The sequence below is a fragment of the Urtica dioica genome, chromosome 4 (genome assembly GCF_054948205.1).
Source record: "Urtica dioica subsp. dioica isolate 48M chromosome 4, U.dioica_male_clone48M_v1_H2, whole genome shotgun sequence".
NCBI lineage: Eukaryota > Viridiplantae > Streptophyta > Magnoliopsida > Rosales > Urticaceae > Urtica > Urtica dioica.
In genome coordinates, this window is record NC_142759.1 from 10,024,422 (window position 1) to 10,047,770 (window position 23,349).

Sequence of the window (23,349 nt, forward strand, 5' to 3'; positions counted from 1 at the left end):
ACAAGAAGTTAGAAGTTTTGGCATGAAATAATATATTATACTTTTTTTTATTTTTTTATTTTATGTTTACATTATCATTTTGTTGCCATTAAAACAATTTCCGTGATTATGATATATGTCCCCACCATTCCTATGGTGGTTGAGCTATCTATCCTCCCTGGGAACTAACTGCGTAACATTAATTCCCCAAGACCCATCATCAATATTCCAGCTTTTTTTTTCCTCTGTTTCAAAATTATATATATAAATCACACATTATAATCAAAATCCACACAGACACACGCACAAAAGTGTAAATATATTATTAGATTCAATTCAAACCCACAACCAACTATTTTTTTTTCTCCTCCTCCTCCTCCTCCTCCTCCTCCTCTATTCTTCGCCATTTTGTTGGGTAGTTATAGTTGAGCTTCTTATTGTTCACACTTTGATAGAGAAGACTCATTTTATTTTTCTCTTCCTTTCTCTCTATATATTATTATATAACAAACTAACCATACACTCACACAAAATGACGGACAATAACAATACTGAAGAAACCGGCGCAACGACGTCGTCGTCTTCAAATTCGACGATAGACATGGACAAGGAGAGACTAACGGCGGAGATGGCTTTCAAGGACTCATCGTCGGCGGTGATCAGAATCCGGCAACGCTTACCGGATTTTCTCCAGTCGGTAAAGCTCAAGTACGTAAAGCTCGGCTACAACTACTCATGCAACGCCGCCACTATCCTCACCGTCCTCTGCCTCCTCCCTCTGCTCGGCTTCCTCGCCGCCCAGCTCGCCACGTTCCTCCACCCGAACCGCCTCGCCGGAATATTCCTCGCCGCCGACCGCTCCGCCGCCTCCGGCGCCGTCGTCCTGGTCCTGGTCCTCGCCGCGGCCTACTACGCCCGGCGGTCCGGCCGGGCCGTCTACCTCGTCGACTTCGCTTGCTACAAGCCCGACGACGACCGGAAGATGACAATCCCGGCCTTCCTCGAGATGTCGGACCGAAGCGGGTCGTTCACCGAGGAGAGCCTCGGCTTCCAAAAGCGCGTCTCGGACCGGTCCGGGCTGGGCGACGAGACCTACTTCCCCGCGGGGATCACCGCCGACCCGCCGTGCCTCAACATGGCCCAAGCCCGAGCCGAGGCCGAGGCCGTGATGTTCGGCGCCCTCGACTCCCTCTTCGCCAAAACCGGGACCCGCCCCCGCGACGTCGGCATCCTCATCGTCAACTGCAGCCTCTTCAACCCGACGCCGTCGCTCTCGTCCATGATCGTCAACCGATACAAAATGCGCTCCGACGTCAAGAGCTTCAACCTCGGCGGGATGGGGTGCAGCGCCGGGATGATCTCCGTCGACCTCGCCAAGGACCTCCTCCGAGCCAACCCCGGGTCCCTAGCCGTGGTCGTCAGCACCGAGAACATCACGCTCAATTGGTACTTCGGAAACGACCGCTCCATGCTCCTGTGCAACTGCATCTTCCGCATGGGCGGCGCCGCCGCTCTCCTCTCCAGCCGCGGCTCCGACCGGCGGCGCTCCAAGTACAAGCTCCTCCACACGGTGCGGACCCACAAGGGCTCCGACGACCGGAGCTACAACTGCGTGTACCAGCGAGAGGACGAGAGCGGGAAGACCGTGGGCGTGTCCCTGGCCCGGGAGCTCATGGCCGTGGCCGGGGACGCTCTGAAGACAAACATCACGACGTTGGGTCCGTTGGTCCTCCCGCTTTCGGAGCAGTTTCTGTTCTTCGTGACGCTGGTTCGGAGGAGGCTGCTGAAGCAAGGGAAGGTGAAGCCGTACATACCGGACTTCAAGCTGGCGTTCGAGCACTTCTGCATCCACGCGGGCGGGCGGGCCGTGCTCGACGAGCTTCAGAAGAATCTCAACCTCACCGACTGGCACATGGAACCTTCCAGAATGACGCTGCACCGCTTCGGGAACACGTCGTCGAGCTCGCTGTGGTACGAGCTCGCCTACGCCGAGGCCAAGGGGAGAGTCTCCCGGGGCCACCGGGTCTGGCAGATCGCGTTCGGGTCCGGGTTCAAGTGCAACAGCGCCGTCTGGAAGGCGCTCCGGACCGTGACGCCCGACCCGGACGAGCCCGGGAACCCTTGGAACCACTGTGTCCACCGTTACCCGGTGAAGGTCCCCACAGCCTAGCCCGTCCTCTGTTTTATTATCACACGCTGTGTAGCTCTATTGAATGTTGTTTATGAATCAAAGTTGAATTAATGGAGTTTATTGCTTAGCTACCTCACCCAATTGGACCATGTGAGGAATTTATTATCGAGTATACATAATTATATGTCCTTTTTTTTTTTTTTTTTCTCTCTTTGTAAATGCTTCTTTCTTTTTTTCCTTTTTGGTACCTGCTTTAAGGCATAAGCTACGGGATGGATAGTATTATATCGCTAAATATTCTGATCTGGTACTTGTATCATTATATGCGTGCGTATATAGTATGTATACATATATATCAAAAGCTTAGGTTGTTAAGTCTACTGTATGGGATTAGGAATGAAATCGGTGATACCTTGGGTTGAATTTTTTACACGAGTGTTTCAATTTTTTGGTGAAAAATAAACGCGTGGATATAAAACAAAAATAGTGGTCGAACCGAAAAAAAATGGTCGTTTTTTCTTATATTTTCGAATTTGTCTAGAAGCTGTGACGTCAAGAAAAGTCATGGAAACATCGACTCTTCTACCTTAACAAAAATAAAAAATATTATTAATCTGTGGTGACTGACATTGGTCTACTTTTCGGGATAGAGACACTGGCAATATGCAATTTCAAGGTAATAATACTTCGTCAACATAATCGAAATTTCAAGAGTGATGGGCTACATTATATTTGATGTCGCTACTATTTCATTGTATCTTAGCAGCCTCAGTAATTGCATCGAAAAGACCCAAAAAGAGATCAAGCAATAAATATTTAGCCGGAAAAGGCAAATAAATAAAAAATTCAACAAACGAACAAAGAACCCCACTTGACCTATGAACATTCCAATTTAGTTACCGTATCATTTGTTATCTCATTTTGAGGATTAATTAGATAAATTCTTCCTTAACTGTTGCACGTTTTACAAGTATTCCTGATCTCAAAATTGTAACAAATGTTTAGCATCAGTATTAAAAGGGATCCCGTATTAAAATTGTCTCAAGTTTCATCCATCCGTCTATTTTATACATGAATTTAGACAGATGCTACTTATACATGTAATTAGGGAAAATACCCAAAATTTGTTTATAATGAATCCATTTTCTCGGAAAGTAAAAATAAAGAAAACTTATTAAAAAAAATAAAACTTAATTGTCGTTGATGTGATTTTCACCGAAGTCAGCGATAACAAATTTCGTTAAAAAAAATCCAATTATTGTAATAAAAAAAAAATGTGCGAAATTCTTGTCTTGGGATTCTGAATGTTAGATTAAGTAGAAAATGGTTTTTTAGCATGAAAATGAAGAGAAGAAAGCCTTAGAATTCAAAATAACAACGTAGTATGAAGTTGAGAGAATTTTTTTCTGCATAAGAGTATACAAATACATGAATTATTAGAATAAGCTAGGTCGATTTCTTCAGACCATGTTACATCTATTTATAATAAAATTATAACGTTCAAACAATCAATTCAGTTATAAACGTTCGTATCTACATTAATTCATGGATATGTAACGTTTCTTTATAATTATATTTGTTACAAATCTTAAATATAATTTGAATCTTCTTATGTCAGGCTGCCATTGAGTTGTACCATTTGTTGAGCTAGACATCGATCTAGCACTTCTCATCAATCTTTTATCGAGCTGATGATATGTTTCAACTCGATACTTAAAATGGAATGACCTTGTTACGTTTCTTTATATCCCTTCATTTGGTCTTTCAAAAATGGGCTTAAGTCATTGGGCATTTTACAAGTCCTAGGACACGTTGAATTAAAATTGTTGACTTTCTATTTCGATTTCTCATCCGATACATTTTCCTTCTGTATTTCTTTCCTTTGTAATAATACTCATTTGATATTTATTCATTCCTTTTTTAAAAGGGCGGTTAGGTATCTAACACAAATTGATCATCTTTTTTAAAATTCTAGTCCAACTATTACTTAAATTAGGTAACTAACTCAATCCACTACCAAACAATATTATATTCCTATCTTACCCCTCATCAAATACACACCAAAATTTGTGCATCCGACTCCGAATCCTTCAATCCTCCGATATTGCCTCCGAACTCTCCGTCGATTTCGAATCATTCAATCATCCGATATTGCGTCCGACCTCCTTTTCCGCCACCAATTTTCTGATTTCGCCACTTCCGAAGCCGACGAAGACGTCTCCATTCTTTGACTTGGAAAAAATGGTAAGTAAATATTATTTACAATTCGATTAACCCATAGAATACCATAATCGAAACCCTAGCCCGCATCTCCGATCAATTCTTTGTTAGATTAACTATAAAATATGGTAAATAATATTACCAATTCGATTAACCCATAGAACACCATAACCGAAACTCTGAAACTTTAATGGTAAATAATATTTACAGTCGGGCCATTCAATAATAAATATTATTTACCATTCGAAAAAGCAAAATACTTGTCTCCGATTTGGCGAAGGATTCCATAATTCAAATCTGATGATGAATAATTGGAAAAAATTTGGAATTAACAAAAAAATATGAACAAAGTTTTATGAAACCAAAGAACCTAAACACCTACTAGACAAACATAAACTAAGAATGATTAAATGACTAATCTAGACGAACATATAATACACGAACAATAGAAGAACATCTACGAAATCGACGATCATAAACATCTATTCCAAATGAGTTGTCGAATATCATGCTTGCAAATCGCATGATAATTTGAGTGGTAAATAATATTTACATTCGGGCCATTCGATAGTAAATATTATTTACTATTCGAAAAAAGCAAAATACCTGTCTCCGATTTGGCGAACGATTCCATGATTCAAATCCGATGATGAATAACTGGAAAAAAATTTGAAATTAACAAACAAATAAAAACGAAGTTTTATGAAACCAATGACAATTTTGTAAGTATGAGAAATATGGCTATATCCCTAAATAAATAGATAATTTGACTATAATTTAAAAGTCCCATATATAAATAGGCCAGTTACAAATCTCTTTTTAAAACTAATCATTCATCGATAAAATTATATATTTTTTAATTGTATATAGTCGTATTTCTTAATGCTTTACATTTTATTTTTTCAAATTTTTTTTCTTTTAGAGTTTTACTTTTAAGAAAGATAATTATTTTTCGTTAATAAATAAACTATTTTGTAAAATATTTCAAGCCCACAATTAAAAAAATGTTAGCATCCACAATAAAAATTGAGAACATAAAAGACCTTGAAGCCCAATGAAAGCCGAGATTATCATTCAAGTAAATTCTTAAAAAAAAAATGTGGGCTTTGTCGTCTTACGTGTCCCAGGTTTGTATCATCCCCAAACCCACGAAACCACCCGTCGGAACCGTCCGTCGGCTCGTTGTCTCAGCCACCAACACCGACGAGAATTACATCGGACCGTTAGGCCGTACGATTCTGACGGCCATCGAGTCAGTTGAAGAGAAATCGGAGATAAGTGGATCCGACGTGCTATGGGCTGTGAATAAAGTGGCTGAGAAGAAGACCAAAAGGAAGAAGGAGAAGGAGAAGAAGAGGACGGAGTCATTATCCACTGCGGGCAGCCCTAGTGAAGAGATTGATGACGTCAGCGATGATGATGATGACGTCAGGCCTTTGGTCGTGAAGACGGAGTGGGGTGTGAAGTTGGCTGAGTTGGAGAACAGTCTCGCCGAGCTCTACGACGCCAGATGAATATCACTGCCTTGTTCTTGGGTAAAAAACAGATATGTAAACTTTGTTTCAGTCTTTGTTTCTCGATCATGTGTATACCCAATTACTAGTTCAAGGGGAAACTTAAATGCTCAACTATAATTGCAATTGGTGCCATTGTTTGTAGCACAGAGGAATAATCAGTTCTTCTTTCTTCTCTCTTCTACTGGGTGTCAATTTCAATTACCGAAAGCAAAGCAAAACAAAACAAAACAAAAGTTGCTAGCCATTACAACCAGAAAAGTTACACATACAACAAAATAAATATTAAAAAATAAGATGATTTCCTAAACTGTCAACCACTTCTAAGAGCATCACCTGTCATTATCTCGGGCTTTTAGCTTTCCGAGTAAGTTCGGGGAAGGAGAGAAAAACAAAGGGTATGTGTGCTTGTTATTTTTTTTATTTTTTTTTTTTACTGACTCAGTCATCCAACCACGACTATCTCTACCTCGGCGCCACTGCATTTAAAGAAATCTAAAAAAAAAAGCGATACATAATAACTCTTCTCGGATAGGCTACGATGAAACTAATAAGGACGATATCTCCGGCCGCGATTTCCTTCGTCGCCACCGCCTCGGCCGCTGTTTCGGTCCATCCTCCGTGGGGGTCGTGGCGCAGGAATCTGTACTCCCGGCTGCTGACTGTTAATACACACACGATCGAATCATCATCATAATAAACACGCAGAGTTGTCTCTTACGGAATAATATCAAACAAACACGATGATGGTCGATTAAAAGACTTACAGAACATAGCCGATCCGGCCGTCCGGGAGAACCATAGGCACCATCTGCATCCCAGCTGGCATCGGTCCTCTACCGTAGATCATGGGCTGCGTTCATACATGGTTGACAATGATTTTCACAAACATTTTGAGGCATCAAAGAGGGTTGAGAAGAACTATAGATAGATAGATAGATAGGTAGATGGATAGATAGATTACCTGTTGAAAACCCGCTGCGGCTACGCCATATCCGGCGCCGTATGGATTCGCGGCGTAACCGCCATATCCTCCTTGGTGGGCCAGACTGTTACCGTGGGGCCCGCCCGCGTAAGGGTACGGCCCGTCCGGTTTTCTCTCCGTCTGAGGCTTCGCAAGAACAACCTCTAGAGGTTGGCCTGTGAATCAAATAAAAAATAGCGAGTGTTTGGGTTTTTCATATCTAGAGGGGAAAAGTATGGTCAAAGGTAAGATTACTGGGGCTGAAGGAACGTGTTTTTATGTCGAAAGATCTCGTGTCCCCAAATGGTCAATCACGAGTTAGAAGAATTTAGTAGGGTAAACAGTTTTTGTTTGTATTTTTTTCCAGTATATTTTAACTTTGGATATCCGAAAATGGGAGTCAAAATGAAGTACCATCGATCTCGTATTTCTCAGACTCTTTGACAGCCTTCAGGGCACTTGACCTTTCGGCATAGTGGACGAACCCGAAATCCCGTTTCCCTTGGCCGCCTTTTCCAGGTGGCATCACCACCTTTGTAACTTCCCCGTGCCGCTGGAACAGTTCCTTCAGTTGCTCGGTGCTTGTGTTCTCAGGTATGTTCTTCACATAAAGAGCCTTCACCTGATAAAAGCCATTACAAGTACAAACATGTTTTAACAATATATTTTCTATGAAACAGATTTCTTTTTTTTCAAGTGTAATTATATATTTATAAATAGCGAGTCCACATCCAAAGTGGACCGATTTGAGCCTTAGGAAAGTACTGCACACATAACAAACACGCCAGCCGGACTCTATTATATATATATATATATATATATATATATATATATCCTGTTATTCTATTCACACTTTGCATGAATAAAGTACAGCCGAGGAAACATATATGCTGTCGTATTCAGGTGTCTCACGAACTGGGTTGGGAACGTATACACAAAAATGCTCCACAAGAAATAAATCCAACACTCTTTTTCAGAAGTCGTTCCTTGTAATCTACTCTAGTAAACAGGCAAAGCAGGCATCAATACACAATTATTGTAATGCACTGGTTGATTTTGGAGCTTTCCATTTGGCAGATCTTATTCGCAATTGGGATATTGTGTTGTAATATGGCGTAGTTTGTCTTAGGTTATACGAAAAAAAAAAAAAAAAAAAAAACATTGTATTCATCGCTGGTTTGGGTTGGGTCCACTCGGGCGTTTCTATTATATAAAATAATAATATGTTTCTTTTTAGAAAAAAAATATGATAAGCATGGACAAAACAAAGATTACAACTGCTGTCTACTAAAAGAAACTTTAGCTAATTCCCATAAACCCAAGATAATATAAAAACTTGCACTCTACACAGATTGATTGATTTCTCAAAAATTTCATGACACTGTTTATATTTGAGACCAAGTATATTTCAATGAAAAGTAGATTACGACAAGAATTGACTGTGACCCACAAGTCGGAATTCACCTGAGCCGCTGCAGTATGGTCTGGCGTGCTTTTGGGATCAGCCCATGTGACAGTCGGGGTGTTCCCATTGAGCTTAAAACTCCCACTTGCCATTTTATGCCTTGAATAATCAGCACATGCATTATTGTAATACAAGACGAAGGCAAAGCCACGATTTTTGGTTGGATTTTGAGGATCCTGTGATAAAAATCGTTATGGCAAATCACCCACAAATAAGAGGTCAGAACGAGTAATCAATTTAGAAGCACGAGCGGGGCTCAAGAAATCCACCTTTATGAGCTCAATAGTTTCAACTCCAGGACCAACCTCCTCAACAACTCTTCGAAATTCATCCTCCGTCCAGCCCTTTGGAACGTTACCGATAAATAATCTGTGTTTAGTTTCAGAAAGAGAACATCTTAAGGTCTTTCCCTGCAGCAAAAAATAGTATATAAAAAGTAACTATCAAAACACCAAACCATAATTTTCTACACAAGAACAATGCAAACATTCAAGAGGCAGTCAGATTACCTTAAACTCTTTGCTATGCAGCTCTTCAATGGCCTGTTGCGCAACTTCTTTCGTCTTAAACGCTACAAAAGAATAGCCTTTGTTCTCACCGGTCTCCCTATCTTTCATTAATCTCACCTGCAAAAATAATCAAACGTTTCACAAATGCCGCCACATTTTTTTTTTTTTACGAATATCACGGTTTTCTAACCTCGAGAATGTCGCCGAAGCTGTCGCACAAGTCCTTCAAATCCCCTTCCGTGCACTCTCGAGGAAGTCCCCCAATGAAGACCTCGGACCCGTGAGGAGGGAGGGCGAGAAGCTCTGCGTGCTTCTCTCTCTCTTCTTCGTCGATTGGACCAATAGGAGGCTTCTCTTCGTCTGCCGCGGATTCGGCGGCCATGTGGCCTCTCTCTGCATCCGGAGACTGTTCTTTCCCACTCGCTCCGTTGCCAGAGTCTTGCGCCTCGTCATCATCTTCTTCTTCTTCGTCGTCGTCTTCATCGTCGTCCTCTTCTTCTTCATCGGCGTCGTCTTCGCCACCGCCGCTCCCATCTTCTTCTACTTGCTCTTCTCCCTCGTCGTCCATCTCCTCGTAGTTCTCCTCGTCGAGGTCAACCCGATCATCCACTTCTCCTTCTGCCATGAAGCTCTCACGGCAAACTATTCACGCCCGAAAAAAGCCCAATCTAGACCAAGTTGATCTGCACATAATGATATTGCACCGTCCTTCTTGAGAAACTCACATAGCACAAAAATACGATGCACAACGAAGAGAAGGAAAATCCATGTGGGGTTTCTGAATTAATATATTTCAATTTTTTAGCATACACACAAGGTTTGAGCGTTTATCAGACTCCCCGTAGAATTACCGCAAGAACAAAACTAACATGTTTCTACATTGATTCATATTAGTAGAGAGATGCCAGAGTGAGATTGTCAACAACTGCCACTCCAAATAGGCTTCCGTGAGCTGGTTTTTTTTAATTACTCGAAGCTTTCTAGGAGCACAAAAAATGAATTATGAAAACCCAGTCCAGCACTGAGGACAAAGAAAGCTTAATTACTCAGAAGCAGAATATCATTCTGCAATTAAATGTACATATCCGACATAATCGGAAAAGTGAGAGAGAGTGAGCAACGCTGTCGTAGTTATTTTCAAGACATATGGTCAAATTCCCAATCAATCCCCAGAACTCCTTACAGGGGTTTCGAATCCAATAAAACGAGCTGGGAAATGCATCTAGATTTCTTACAGAAACCATTTTTGTAGAAATTAAAAAAAAAAAAAATAGCAAACCCTTGAAAGGAGAAACCGACAAATAAAAATTTGAGCTTTTCAATCCACCATGGCTCGACTCCAGAACTATAATCAGTCGATAGGACTAGGTATCGAAAATTCCAGACAAGAATCGAAACAAACGAGAGCCCAAGTGAAGAGATTTCAAAAGTTTGGGCTAGAAATAAGCCAAAACCCAATCGAGAAGAAGAAGAAAAACAAACGAGTTGGAGAATGGAAAACACGAAATGAAAATGAATAAACCAAGGACATAGATTCGACATTTCATACATACCAGTAGCGCAGTTTTGCGGATGAGAGAGAGCTCTTGTATTATTTCTTCGGGTTTCGCTGGTTGTGTTCGATATCCGACGATGCGACGCAAAATTTTGGGGTTTCACTTTCTTTCCCAAACGAACAGAGAGAAAGCCCCTATTTGAGACAGCCAGCCACAGATAACCAAGTAATTGAAATTCTTATTTATTTTTTTAATCTTGTCCCTAAAATTACTTAACCTTTATTGGAATTACGAAATACGAATCCAGTAAAATGGAATATAATGATAATCACATAAGCGCGTCGAACGACACAGTTTTGCTTGAGTTTCATATCAATGTTTTTTTTTTTGGCTCATCTTTAATTTTCATAGTTAGATACACAAATTTGATCAACATAACACCCAATAACACAAGTGGTCTTGGGCGTTGCTCTCTTCCAAAAAATTCAAGACTTGGGTTTTCGATCTTCGGTATTGTCTCTTTCATTGACATACGAAAATTCCGGTGATTTCGATCAATGAAAGATTCTTCACCTAAGTGAATATTTGTCATCTTTATATTTTTTCTTCATATTTTATTTTTTCTTTTGATTATGTTTCAATAATCCAGACTTATTAGATCTAAGATGTAGTTTTCTTTGGGCGTGGATCTCAGTCAGGCTACACCTTTAAAACCGCAATATGTAACAGGCGAAAACCGGCATTTTCGCTCGTGAATCGTGTAGTAATTTGATAACGACTAGTTACATGCATAGACGAGTAACGCACAAGTTATTTTGTTGTATTTATGATAGTTTGTGGTCCACTTTTCATCTTCTTCTTATAGAAGTTTTGAATTTCATTTGCGTTATTCTTGTAATATAAGCCTTTGCTTTTATCAAAATATCTTTTTGATGAGTTCGTTATTAAAAAAACAAAAAAAATAAAAACCAAAATCATCTGTGACGAAATTGTGTCACTTATTACTACTCGTTCTTTGTTACATAAATAAAATAAAATAAGACAAACCGAACTTATGATAAAATTTTGTTTGCATTGACCTCTCAGCTAAATAATTTATACAACTTATAAGGCTAATTTTCTCCTTTAGTTAAACAAAACAGATACCTATTATAATATCATTAAAAACATAAATCATATGTCTATCATCAGAATCGTTCTTTCATTAGCATTTCATCCTCTTTACCGGAAACCATTCACTAATAATACTTTTCTTTCAGTTAGCCTTCCATCCTCTCTAATGTAGACCAATGTCTAATCATTCTCTCCAACTTCATTTCATCCTCTTTACCGGAAACCATTCACTAATAATACTTTTCTTTCAGTTAGCCTTCCATCCTCTCTAATGTAGACCAATGTCTAATCATTCTCTCCAACTTCAAAAATCTTGAGAAATAAAGCAAGGATTCCATTATTAAACTCAACAAGTTGAAGAAATCAATATAACGCTTGTAAGTTTATCTCAAATCTCTTACTTTATGAAAGATTTATTTCTTAGTATTTTGTAATCAGAAGTTTTAAGTGTGTAAGAAAATGCTATACATGTGTGATTTGGAAGTTTTTTTACTAAATTTTTCCCATTTGAACAAAGATGAATGGGTCAACTATTATAGAAAAATTTGCATTTGGCACATTCGACTAAGTTGAATCTGATGACTTGGTCGATCCGTGATTAATAGCACTCATATTGTGTATTTCTTATATTATATTAGAACAATCCATAATATTTTATTTTTTTTAGAATTGGTATTCTTGATTTTTTTTACTTGGTTAGTGAAATTTATATATATTATAGTTTATGATCATTTTTGTTCTTGAAGGATATGGCGGAGAGTGTTGGGTATTTACAATATGACCGTCAATGGAGGAAAAAAAAAGATGGAGGATCATATATGAGTGGAGTTCAACAAATGAAGACTTAAAAAGTATGATATTAGACGATGTTATCGGTCGTTCTCGGAAAGCCCAAAAATATTAAATTCTATGAAACCTGCATTGAATTTCGAATTCTAAAATCCAACGGGTCGGGCCACCAAAAAGCCCATCTAAGCCCAAAAGGAGCCAAGTCACATACAAAATGGTCCAAAAGTCCAAGTTCGCGCTCATACACAAAGCATAGCGCACCGCGCGGAAGGACACACGACGCGAGAGGGATTTGGTGCGCTGCGCTACACAGTGAGGATCGTCCATCACGTGTGCCTTAACAAACACACCGCATGCTAAACATCCGGCACGCTTTCTACGCGGCGGATTTTTTTCCGAGCCCGTGCTCTCCAAATCGTGACGCCTGCTCTATGCCATGCGCCCAAAGGCTCTCCTAATGCCTTATAAGTAGTCATCCTCAAAGAGGTCAGGTACACATTTTTTCTCTAGTAAACATATTCACTCTCAAGATCACTTGATTCTAGAGTTTTGAAATGTTGCCAAGAACCTTCCGTACTCTACTTCCTCTATCGAGCACATCTTTCTAATAATATTCAACTAAAGAATATTGGCCCCCATCTCACATATCAATCCGACTAATGTTGAGCGTTGGAGCACGCGCCAGAGGCACTGCCTCTGCACCCCTCTAAACTTGATTTTCCATTCTTATTCTCAGATCTCCGCGACGAGCGAAGAACAACTTCGAGCTAGAGGAGCAATGACTCTTGAATTTCGAGTTCCCACACTTGGCTCGGGTGCGGCCACTTTGTGCGGCCTTGGGTCGAACCGCCTAAAACTTTAAATAGTTGTTCAATTTGCAGCGACAACAGACGATGTGATACATTCTCTTATTTTATTGAAAATACCGTGAAAGGCTTCTTGGGAAAAAGTCAACAAGCTTGAAGTTGAGCTATATATCTTTGATCTCAAAACCTCTGCGACCTAAGTATATATATATTTTGGATGATATTGACGTCAAGCATTATTTTTTAGACCGTTGTGTCGTATGACATTGTCGAAGTGGGTTGCATGTCGAGCTTATTAAAGAAAACGAATGTAACGAAGATGAAGCAAGTGAAATGTACGAAAAGGAAATAAAAGAACTCATTCGAGATGACTATTTTAACGTTCACATTGAGGCTCAGATATATTATGATGTACCTTTTACACCTATCTAAAAAGGTAATTTTCCAAGTGAGCCTACTTTTGAGTACACATTGCATTGAAATAAAATGAGATCTACAAAATTTCTGGCTTCGTACGTTATAAGACTATGAAGATGGTCTAAATGTTTTCGTTTGAGAATAATTCAATAGCAAAGAAGATGTGAAGAATTTGGTCATCAATGCCTCACTAAAAGCTTGTTTCGACTTCAATTCTAGAGAGAAAAGAAAGAGAATGTTTCTCTTCTCTTATGGTTATTGTCTTTTTTGGGAGAAATAAGGTAAAAGATGGGATTTTTTTGTAGTGAATGGAGTGAGATGTGGAGAAATACAGTAAACAATGGAGTTTTTGTGGTGATGAGAGTGAGATATGTAGATAAATGTGCAAAAGTTAAAATTTTCTATAAGTATGCACCTAAAAATTCATTACAAAAATTGACCTACTTTTACATATAAAATATTTAAAATGAAATTCCTTAAATTGGTGCTAAAATTGCAAAACCACTCTTTGTATTTGTATTGAGCTGCCAAATTTCTCTATATCAGTATTATGAAGCGAATGAAATGAATATGGCAATATTCTGCGATAGCCACCAAATTACTGTTTTATTTGCACATCAAAGAGGAAACCTTGAATGATCTCAACAATATGTGAACCAAAAAGGAGTGGCAAGTCGAGAGACCATGTGAAAGGCTAAAACTACAAACTTCAAATAATTTCTTTTGGGGATCAGTAAAAAAAAACCTTGTCCCATTGTAACACCTTCAAAATATCCGGATCCACGAGCCTTCTCCAATACCTGTGCCGTCACATCAATTACACTAACAGTAAGAATTCAAAGTTAATGGTACCTGATAATGTTGAGTACGTAACACTCTCTTACTATTTTTTCACTTTTACTTCCATCTTACCCCAATAATATTAATGATTAATAGTGACAAAAATACTTAGTGTTTACCCAATAATATCAATTATCGTGGTTGGTAATAGTTTAATGTGATACAATTAGGTTGTAGAATATATATCCCAATTTTAAGGTTTGTTTCTCATCTTAATTTAATTTATGAGGAAACAGCCGGGCTTACAGTGAATGATCCAGTTCTTCGGGCTCACAAAGTGTGTTGTCATATCCTTTTTTATGAGAAATTGACACATTTGTCACCAATTTCATAACATTTTCTCATTTTCCACCAAAACACTAATTGGTCCCAAAATGTCACCGAGATGTCAATATTGTTGACATTTATGTCAACAATATTGACATCTCATAGTGAAGAGCAAAAATAGATGTCAACATTGTTGACATAGATGGTGTCATTTTGAGACAAATTAATGTTTTGGTGGAAAGTGAGAAAATGTTATGAAATTGGTGACAAGTGGGGCAATTTCTCCTTTTTTATTGAAAGTTTAGGTGTGTTATTTTGTAATGTGTTTTACGGTTGGTTCAGCCTTTGTAAGTGGAATTGGGACTCGAATTATGGGAAACATTTTTTATTTTTATTTTTTTATTTTTATGGAATTCTGGTTTGTATTTTATATCTCTGTATTTGGACCTCATTAGCCCTTGCTTTTTTTTTTTTTTTGAAGGAAATAACATTTTTTACCTAATTATGTTTGGTTATGACATTTGTCTGGTGTGTATGTAGTACATGCATTATTGTTAGCATTGCAGTTCAGGGGCATCGTTTGATGCATTCTCTATTTCTAATAAACTTTCTGTTCATTGCCAAAAGATCCGGTGATGTCTATATTCTCCGTGGTGTGGCTGTCCCGGCTCTTGACAAAGGCACATTATGATAATTTCAGCAAAAAAAAAAATATGTAACGTCTGAGCACACATTGCATTGAAATAAAATGAGATCTGAAAAATTATCGGCTTCTATACATGGGCGTTGCTATAGATTATTGTGAAATACTAAATTCAATGATAGTTGTAAGTCATATCCTTTCTACCGGGGCTTGTAGATTCCTACAGAATTGTCGCAAGAGACCTATGCTTATCCCCAACTCCGGTCCCCTAAAATTTCATAGAAATCTCGTCAAAATGTTGACAAAAACTTTTTGGTAGCTTCGTGAAGGGCAAACAAACAGATATAAATAACAAAAATTTAGGGAACTAGTCATTTAGTCATTTTAGACGTTTAAGATTTACTATATAGCCAACGTTTGTTAAATATTTGATAAATAGTCATAAATATAACGTGAGATTTCTGATTTGTCATTTTATTGAAATAAAAAAGTGGATTATTTACGTTAATTTACGCGTGTAAATACGTGAAGGTTGCTATAAATCAAATATTTATCAAACGTTGACTAAATAGCAATTTCAAACCGTAAATACGGCTCTATAGTAATATTATTTAGTAAAAAAATGATAATATAATTAAGAAAACAAAAAAGTGTGTTGTGTTATTTACAAGTACAGTTTATTTCCACGAGCACACACCATTACTGATAATAAATTAGAAGTTGATACCCAATGTTGCCTCTTAAATCGACTGAAACTGAGTCCAAAGTAAGACAGCTTCCTTTGGGGAAACACTACTGATTTTCGATTTCCGATTGAGCGGTACAGTTCGTTGCCAATTTTCTCCCCCTTTCAAAAACTACCAAATTGCCTCATCTCCTACGCTTAATCTTGAGCACGACAACCTCATTCTTCCTGTTTTACGCTTGAGCTTCTCTTTGGTTGCTTTGCAAGCAAGTTTTCAGAGTGGCTAATCTCATTGTATCATCGCTAATGGCCGAAACTAGAAACGAAATTGAGGGAGGACTTGAAGAAAATAGGCTAGAAGAAAAAGAAGACGACAATGATAACAATAGTAATAGCGATTGTGAAGAAGGAGAAGAAGACGAAGAAGAAGAAGAAGAAGAATATACTTTCAGGTTCAAGGATGGTGAGAATCCGTTGGAATTTCTGGAAGATAATGCATTCGACGGACAACCGTACAAGCAGTTTGAGCGACTCGAGTACGAGGCTCTTGCCGAGAAGAAACGGAAAGCTCTTATCGATGGAAAGGGAAAGGAATGGTAACTGAAACTCTTTTGTCTCTTCCAAAAAAAACTATTTCCAAAAGATTGTATTTCTTTCTGATTTGTCGAGTTGGTCGTCGAAACAGGGAAGGGTCTTCATTGGCGAAGAAGGCAAGGGTCGATGAGTCCTGTAGGGCAAGCATGGAGGAGATAATGAAAGCAATGAATTATGGGTCTATCCGTAGGAAATCTAGAGAGGTACATTGTCATTCTTTACAATTTTTCTGGTTTCTGTAAAATATCTCTTATATAGAGTTTGTTCATGATCCTTCTTTGTTATATTTTTTGGGTACCATTCTTACACTGAACCTCGTGCAGCCTAAAAAGAGAGGAAGGCAGAAAGGAACAAAGAATAAACCCAATCGCGAAGTAGCACAAAAACTTGGTGAAGCAACTCTTTATTATGCCCACGGACGCCACGAAGAGGTAATTTGCTACTGGATAGATTACTAAGCAATTCGTTTAAAATCAGGATGTTGAAAATGATTACTTCGGTAGTATTTTTTTGATGAGCTGTGTGTACTCTGTTGCAGGCCATATCACTGTTACATCAGATAGTTTTGCAAGCTCCCCATTTGGCTGATGCATATCATACGCTTGGACTTGTGTATAATTCAATGGGTGACAAGGATAGAGCCTTGGGTTTCTCCATGCTTGCTGCACATTTGATGCCCAAAGACTCGTCACTTTGGAAGTTACTTGTTTCCTGGTCAACGTACGATTTCATCCAATTCGTGTTATTCGTTGAACTAGTGTGGGCTCTTTTTACTTTATCAGTAACTTCTGATTTATAACAGTGTCATGCACTATCTGTTTATGTGTATCAAATTGCAGAGAAAAAGGAGACATCGATCAAGCAACTTACTGCCTTTCCAAAGCAATAACAGCGGATCCTAAAGACATCCAATTAAGATTTCATCGTGCGTCTCTCTATCTTGAGCTTAGAGATGTTCAAAGGGCTGCAGAATCGTATGTTAACATACATCAAATCTGCCCCGAAAATGTTGAAGCGCTTATAAGAGGGGCAAAGGTTTTCTTCCTCCTTATATATTTCTGACTATTTTATCTCTCATCTTGTATTTTATATGTTTGTCCCTTTATATTATATGAGTCGATTTGGATTAGCTGTAGCATGATTTGAGGTTCTGTTATGTAAAATGGAAATCCTAGCTACTACTTCGATATTAGAGTGTAATTTTGGTGACTGATATAGCTTAATTTCATTAGCCAGCCCTATCCATTGAATAATTATGTTACAATCCTAACTATCAGGTGAATAAGTATATAACAGATTCCTACGGCCATGTTATCAAACGTTTTTGTATTCTCAGTTAGTTATTGCTCAGCTTTGGGATGTCATTTTCACGCATAGACAGTATAGCATGTCATACTGGCCATATATACTATGTAAATGTGAGAATAGAAATATTCTTGATATTTGTTTCACTTTTTTAAGGATTAATCTCTTTATGCTCATCTGACTATGCTACAAATTAGAGATGAATTGCACTTGTATGTTTTATGCATGTTAAAATTTCATTGGCTGGATATGCTTGTGTGCTGATTTTCCCTGCATAATTGCTATAAAACCTATCTTTGCAAGAACACAATTGCCATTGCCTTCTTTTAATTCTGATAATTAAGTTATAGGCCTGTAAATATTATTGAAGCTTATGCTAATTTTCTCATTTTCTTTCTGCATCAGTTGTACGAAAGATGTGGTCAGGTTGAACGTTCAATCCAAATCCTTGAAGAATATCTCAGTGCTCATCCTACTGATTCTGACTTGAGTGTGGTTGATATGCTGGCTTCTATACTAATTAAGACTAATGACCATAATAGAGCCATTCAGCACATTGAACATGCATTTTCGGCCTACAACTCGGGAAATGAGTTGCCTTTAAGTTTGACAGCTAAAGCGGGAATCTGCCATGTTAAGATGGGAGATTTGCAGAAGGCAGAGGTTTGTCATTTGCTTAACTAGAGAAAGAAAAGAGTGATTTTGAAACCACGTTATTATGGAATTAAGACTTTGTTTTGTCGTGAGGACATCTTTTAAATAATGTCGTGTATAATATGTTAAAAGAAATAAGTGCAATTTTTTTCGTCAATGATTCGATTTCTATGAATGAATATTTGACTGTTACAGTATTTCGTGTATAATATATTTATCAAAGCCAAATGGCATATTATATAGATACAGAGCTAACTTAAGCATAAAAATATTAACAGCTTTGAACAAGATTTCATCTAATATAATTACGAAATATTCGAGCTGTAGAACTAAAAGTCTGGTCTATTAAATATTCACACCTTTAGAAGGGAACACAAGGTTTCTTGATTTTCTGGGAGCCGGTTCCAAGGAAGATATCCAAGAGATTGGATGGTTGGAAAAATGCATTTTTTTTTTGTTAAAGATAATCCGTTCTGTTTAGTGGTTCTGCCAACCTTTTTTACACATTATTTTTCGAATGTTTGAGTCTCTTCATCTTTACGGTAATTCTGCAAGTATCGCATGGTCTAGATCATATACTCATGAATTTTATTGTTACTTGTTCAGGTTCTATTTGGTGTTCTAGAAGGGAAGAGTGCCTCTTGCGATATGGGCTTGGTCATTGAAGTTGCAGACGCGTTATTTGATTTTGAACATTATGGACTTGCATTAAAGTACTGTCTGATGGTGGAGGGAGTTGATGAAAGTGAAAGGGTAAGGAGTTCCCTGTTACATAGACAACTCAGTTAGATAAAAATTTCAAGTAACATATGGGAATCGTGTTCTTAACACCATTGAATTAAGAAAACCATGAAAGACTATCATAATTGTATTTTGTTTATATCTTACATCCTAGTTCTCTACGTAAATGAACTGAAATGGATCCTATAAAACATTTCACATTCTCTGTATCATCTTTATATTAGGGTATTTGTGGGGAATCATCCTTAATAGACCAAGTATTCTTATCTCTCTAATGTCAATCGGTAAAATGTTCTTAGCGTTTAAATTGTACTCAGCATTATGGGTTTACTTATCAATGTTTTTTATGCATTCTATTACTTTCAGGGTCCTTTAGATCTCAGGATCGCCGAGTGCTACTTATACATGAAAAATAGATTGCAAGCAATTATTTTCTTCCAGAAAGGTAACATGATCTATTACAAGTCTTATTGGGGTTTATGATTCTTTATACAAACTAAACAAGAACAAACAGGTGATGTTTTAGTGTTTCTTCTGTACTATTCTCTGGCTGTATTGTTAGTTACTTTTCACCTTGTAAAACAAAATCATATGTTTTATTTTTCTCTCTTTATTTTTTTTTCCTTAAGTAGTCGTACATTATTACTTGTGATTGAATTGGTTTTGAATCAGCTCTGGAAGCACTTCCAGACCATATCGATGCTCGTTTAAGTTTGGCTTCCCTCCTCCTTGAAGAAAATAGAGACAATGAAGCAATCTTATTGCTGTCCCCTCGTATTCCTTTAGGTATCTTTGTTTTTAACCGTTTTGATGCGCTATCTCTATCCACATATCAGCCACTAATATGCTTGATTCATGCATGCAGAGACTAGTGACCAATGCTCTCCAAAATCTAAACCATGGTGGCTCGATGAAAAAATAAAACTAAAAATTTGCCAGATATACAGAGCTAAAGGGATGCTCGAGGAGTTTGTGAATGCAATTTTTGCTCCTGTTCGAGAGTCATTGAACTGCTGCGAAACGCATAAGCAAAAGGTGATGACTTGGAAGCTATCCATGATTCTTGATTCTATTAAACTATATGAGTTTATTGACTGGATTTTAACAATTTCATATCAAACTAGAGCAACATAAGAAAGAGGCTGAAAAAGAAGGATCTCCATGAACGAGTCAAAGTGCTGCATTCTCGTGGAACTGATAACTTATTCCAAGGATTTAGACCTGTAGCCTCTAGTTCTGATCTGTGAGTGGTGCATCTCCGTTTTCGTGTCTACTAGACACATATCTATGATAACTTCGTATGTGCATCCCGATCAAAAAATTGTAATTTAACTTAACATTTTTTTGTGAAATAAGAAAGATCATAATACTTCATTCAAGATAATCTCATTCGGTATAGGATGCTTCACTGCATCATCACACATCTTTATGCAGAAACCTATACTTCAAATAATTTTTAAGTTTTTTTTTTTTCACCTTTTGTTATTTTTTGATGTTTAGTTTTATGCATCAAGCTCTCCATCAAATTATAGAAATTACTTGCCATGGATCCGTTTATACTTGATGTATTCGGTGACCATGATTTTCTTAAGCTTTATCAACTTTTTCATTAACAAAGGTTAAAAGCTTCACGAGCGAGGAAGTTACTTCAGAAGAAAGAGGAAGAAAAGGCTAAGGCTCTTGCAGCTGGAATGGACTGCCAATCTGATGATGGCTCAGATTACGAGCCTCCGGTATATATTTGTTTATTTAAATTATTAGCATTCTTAGAATACTATTTATGTTTTGGACAGAGAATGGTCTTAAGACTCTTAACCATGCATTTTGTATTTTCAGCTGCAAGAACGTAAAGAAGCTCCGCTACCAAACATTCTTAAAGATGAAGAGCACCACGATCTTATCATTAACGTTAGTACGATATCCTCTTTTTGACCTCTTCTTACATCAAGCTCTTCACCTCACGTGCGTGCGATTTATGCCTTGCTTGCTTGTTTGAGAAAATAATTTTATATGTTTTCACTTGGCGTAGCTGTGCAAGGCATTAGCCAACTTGGGAAAATATTCAGATGCACTGGAGATTATAAGTCTTACTCTAAGATTGGCGAATAGCATTTTGCCTGCTGAGAAGAAAGAGGAGCTTCGAATCCTTGGAGCTCGTAAGCCTTTTCTGATCTTCTCTTTGTAATAAATCTGCAGTACCAGGGTAATAAAAGTCACAAGTCTTATCTGTAAACCAGCCGCATTGTGATTTTCCCTGCTGTAGCTATACCAGAATTGGTCAGCATTCTGATTCTGTAATAGATAGTCTTGGTTATTAGCGAACTCTTTCATTTAAAAACTATGGTTTCTCTTGAAAAAAATATTTAGTTGTCTTTTTTTTTTTTCCAGAAATCTTTTCATGATTAAAATGTGATGTTAGGCATTTTATTTATTTAATGATTTTGAATTCACCATAGAAAACTGTGCTGTGCATCTAACTGAATCCACATTTTTTTATACAGGCCTGGCATACAATATCACCGAACCTAAGCATGGTTTCGATTATGTTAAATACGTTGTTCAGCAGCATCCATATAGTATTGCCAGCTGGAACTGCTACTACAAAGTGATTTCGAGGTTCTAAAATGCATTCTGTTCTGCTCGTACGTAGATCACAATGACAAATGTTCAATCAGATTTATATGCTTTTTGTTTTTTTCTAAAAATAAAATAAAAATTAATTGCTTTTATTTTAGGACCACCCTTTGACCAGTATCTATAATTTGAACCAGAGTTTTGTTTCTGATTCTAGGTTAGAGAACCGTGACACTAGACATTATAAGTTTCTCCAAAGCATGCAAGGAAAACTCAAAGACTGTGTCCCACCAATTCTTATTTCCGCCCATCATTTGACCATCGGTCGTCATCATCAAGACGCTGCCAGGAAATATCTTGAGGCCTATAAGTTGTTACCAGAAAGTCCTTTGATCAATCTTTGCGTAGGTGTGATTTCTTTTCTTCTCTTTGTTTTTTTTTTAATTGGTTTTTAGATGCAATGGTTCCAGAAAATTTACAACTGTCAGTTTGGTACATGAACATTGAACGTTGTCAAGAGAGTTTGAGTTGGCATCGGGAATCCTGTATACTCTTTTGATGTATAGATTTAAGGGAAATTGACAACAATAATACCAATTGCTTGTCAGTTATCAAAAATCAACCAAAACTCAAATATTGACGCAGCTAATACCAAATCGGTCACGAACTGAGTTGATTTCGTGACACATTGGTCACGAACTGGTTGCAGTTCGTGACCGATTTGGTACTAAATGTGTCAATATTTGAGTTTTTGTTGATTTTTGGTAAGTGACAAGCGAATGGTATTATTGCTGTCAATTTCCCTAGATTTAAAATATCGTTGTTTAACTGTTCAAGCTTTAATGTGAAGCTTTGGGTTGAAATATATCAGTTTATAGAGGTTTCTATATTGGTACCAAATTTTATAGTTCAATTATTAATTTCGCCAAAATCGAAATTTGAAGACCGATGATAAAAAAAATATCATTCGTAGTCGTATCTTCCCATTCAACATCCTCTATTAAGACAAGTGAACAAAAGTGATGCGCCGTTTTTTTTTTTTGGTCCACACAGGAACGGCTTTAATCAATTTAGCACTTGGATTTAGACTTCAAAACAAGCACCAATGTCTTGCACAAGGCTTATCCTTTCTGTACAATAACCTCAGGCTTTGCAAAAGTAGCCAGGTTTGATTTCACTTCTCACTCGTGTTATGTTTACTGGATTTGCATACAATAATATCCTATCCCGTTAATAACACGTCTCACTGGGAAATCTCTATTGCAGGAAGCTCTCTATAATATAGCCCGTGCGTACCATCATGTCGGCCTCGTATCGTTGGCTGTTATATACTATGAGCAAGTGATCGCAATGAGAGAGAAGGATCACCCGATTCCAAAGCTTTCAGACGAGAACTCAAACTCTGAAGATCCGATGACTGGTGGGTGTGATCTCCGCCGCGAGGCAGCCTTTAATCTGCATTTAATATACAAGCAAAGCGGCGCTACCGATCTTGCTAGGCAAGTCCTTAGAGATCATTGTTCCTTTTGAATCTGCATAACCTGAACCAGCAGTAAATACTTAGGAATGTACAGCCATATGTGTACATGATTATATAAAAATATTATTTATTTGGTTTCATTATATTTTAGATGATGTTTGGA

At 37.9% G+C, this 23,349-nt stretch overlaps 4 protein-coding genes across 5 annotated transcripts; 3 read left to right on the forward strand and 1 right to left on the reverse strand.

Annotated features, from left to right (window-relative positions):
* Nucleotides 1–360: 360 nt before the first annotated feature.
* Nucleotides 361–2,413, forward strand: KCS1 (3-ketoacyl-CoA synthase 1). Its single transcript, XM_089612503.1, has one exon. It carries the CDS (start codon nt 512–514, stop codon nt 2,147–2,149), a length of 1,638 nt encoding a protein of 545 aa, XP_089468629.1. The 5' UTR covers nt 361–511; the 3' UTR covers nt 2,150–2,413.
* Nucleotides 2,414–5,326: 2,913 nt separating this feature from the next.
* LOC149400259 (death domain associated protein) lies at nt 5,327–6,024 on the forward strand. The gene has a single exon (XM_089612504.1). It carries the CDS (start codon nt 5,428–5,430, stop codon nt 5,842–5,844), a length of 417 nt encoding a protein of 138 aa, XP_089468630.1. The 5' UTR covers nt 5,327–5,427; the 3' UTR covers nt 5,845–6,024.
* Nucleotides 6,025–6,066: 42 nt separating this feature from the next.
* On the reverse strand, nt 6,067–10,512 carry LIF2 (RNA-binding (RRM/RBD/RNP motifs) family protein). The gene is made up of 9 exons (XM_089612502.1): nt 10,336–10,512; nt 8,973–9,465; nt 8,783–8,899; nt 8,543–8,683; nt 8,273–8,449; nt 7,223–7,430; nt 6,809–6,984; nt 6,612–6,697; nt 6,067–6,506 (listed from the first exon to the last, which is right to left on the reverse strand). The coding sequence occupies exons 2-9, from the start codon at nt 9,405–9,407 to the stop codon at nt 6,392–6,394; spliced, it is 1,455 nt and encodes a 484-aa protein (XP_089468628.1). The 5' UTR covers nt 9,408–9,465; nt 10,336–10,512; the 3' UTR covers nt 6,067–6,391.
* Nucleotides 10,513–15,862: 5,350 nt separating this feature from the next.
* On the forward strand, nt 15,863–23,349 carry LOC149400261 (tetratricopeptide repeat (TPR)-containing protein). Of its 2 annotated transcripts, XM_089613040.1 has the most exons (18): nt 15,863–16,434; nt 16,524–16,635; nt 16,756–16,863; nt 16,971–17,152; nt 17,272–17,467; nt 18,143–18,400; nt 18,998–19,144; nt 19,499–19,577; nt 19,805–19,918; nt 19,998–20,167; nt 20,257–20,375; nt 20,751–20,865; nt 20,969–21,040; nt 21,162–21,288; nt 21,634–21,748; nt 21,924–22,114; nt 22,760–22,872; nt 22,973–23,349. In XM_089613040.1, exons 1-18 carry the CDS (start codon nt 16,145–16,147, stop codon nt 23,234–23,236), a joined length of 2,772 nt encoding a protein of 923 aa, XP_089469166.1. In that variant the 5' UTR covers nt 15,863–16,144; the 3' UTR covers nt 23,237–23,349. The 2 variants fall into 2 exon arrangements, with proteins under 2 accessions (XP_089469166.1, XP_089469167.1); XM_089613041.1 differs by lacking the exons at nt 22,760–22,872; nt 22,973–23,349 and having other exon boundaries at nt 21,634–21,774; nt 21,924–22,044.

What these genes read in the sequence shown, in the direction of transcription:
- LOC149400261 (XM_089613040.1), top strand. Translation starts at nt 16,145, where the DNA reads ATGGCCGAAACTAGAAACGAAATTGAGGGAGGACTTGAAGAAAATAGG. An exon ending in GATGGAAAGGGAAAGGAATG is followed by an intron (nt 16,435 to 16,523) that starts GTAACTGAAACT and finishes TCGTCGAAACAG; the next exon opens with GGAAGGGTCTTCATTGGCGA. An exon ending in GTAGCCTCTAGTTCTGATCT is followed by an intron (nt 20,376 to 20,750) that starts GTGAGTGGTGCA and finishes TCATTAACAAAG; the next exon opens with GTTAAAAGCTTCACGAGCGA.
- KCS1 (XM_089612503.1), top strand. Translation starts at nt 512, where the DNA reads ATGACGGACAATAACAATACTGAAGAAACCGGCGCAACGACGTCGTCG.
- LIF2 (XM_089612502.1), bottom strand. Translation starts at nt 9,407, where the DNA reads ATGGCAGAAGGAGAAGTGGATGATCGGGTTGACCTCGACGAGGAGAAC. An exon ending in AAACTATTGAGCTCATAAAG is followed by an intron (nt 8,450 to 8,542) that starts GTGGATTTCTTG and finishes TTTTTATCACAG; the next exon opens with GATCCTCAAAATCCAACCAA. An exon ending in TGAGAAATACGAGATCGATG is followed by an intron (nt 6,985 to 7,222) that starts GTACTTCATTTT and finishes TTTGATTCACAG; the next exon opens with GCCAACCTCTAGAGGTTGTT.
- LOC149400259 (XM_089612504.1), top strand. Translation starts at nt 5,428, where the DNA reads ATGTGGGCTTTGTCGTCTTACGTGTCCCAGGTTTGTATCATCCCCAAA.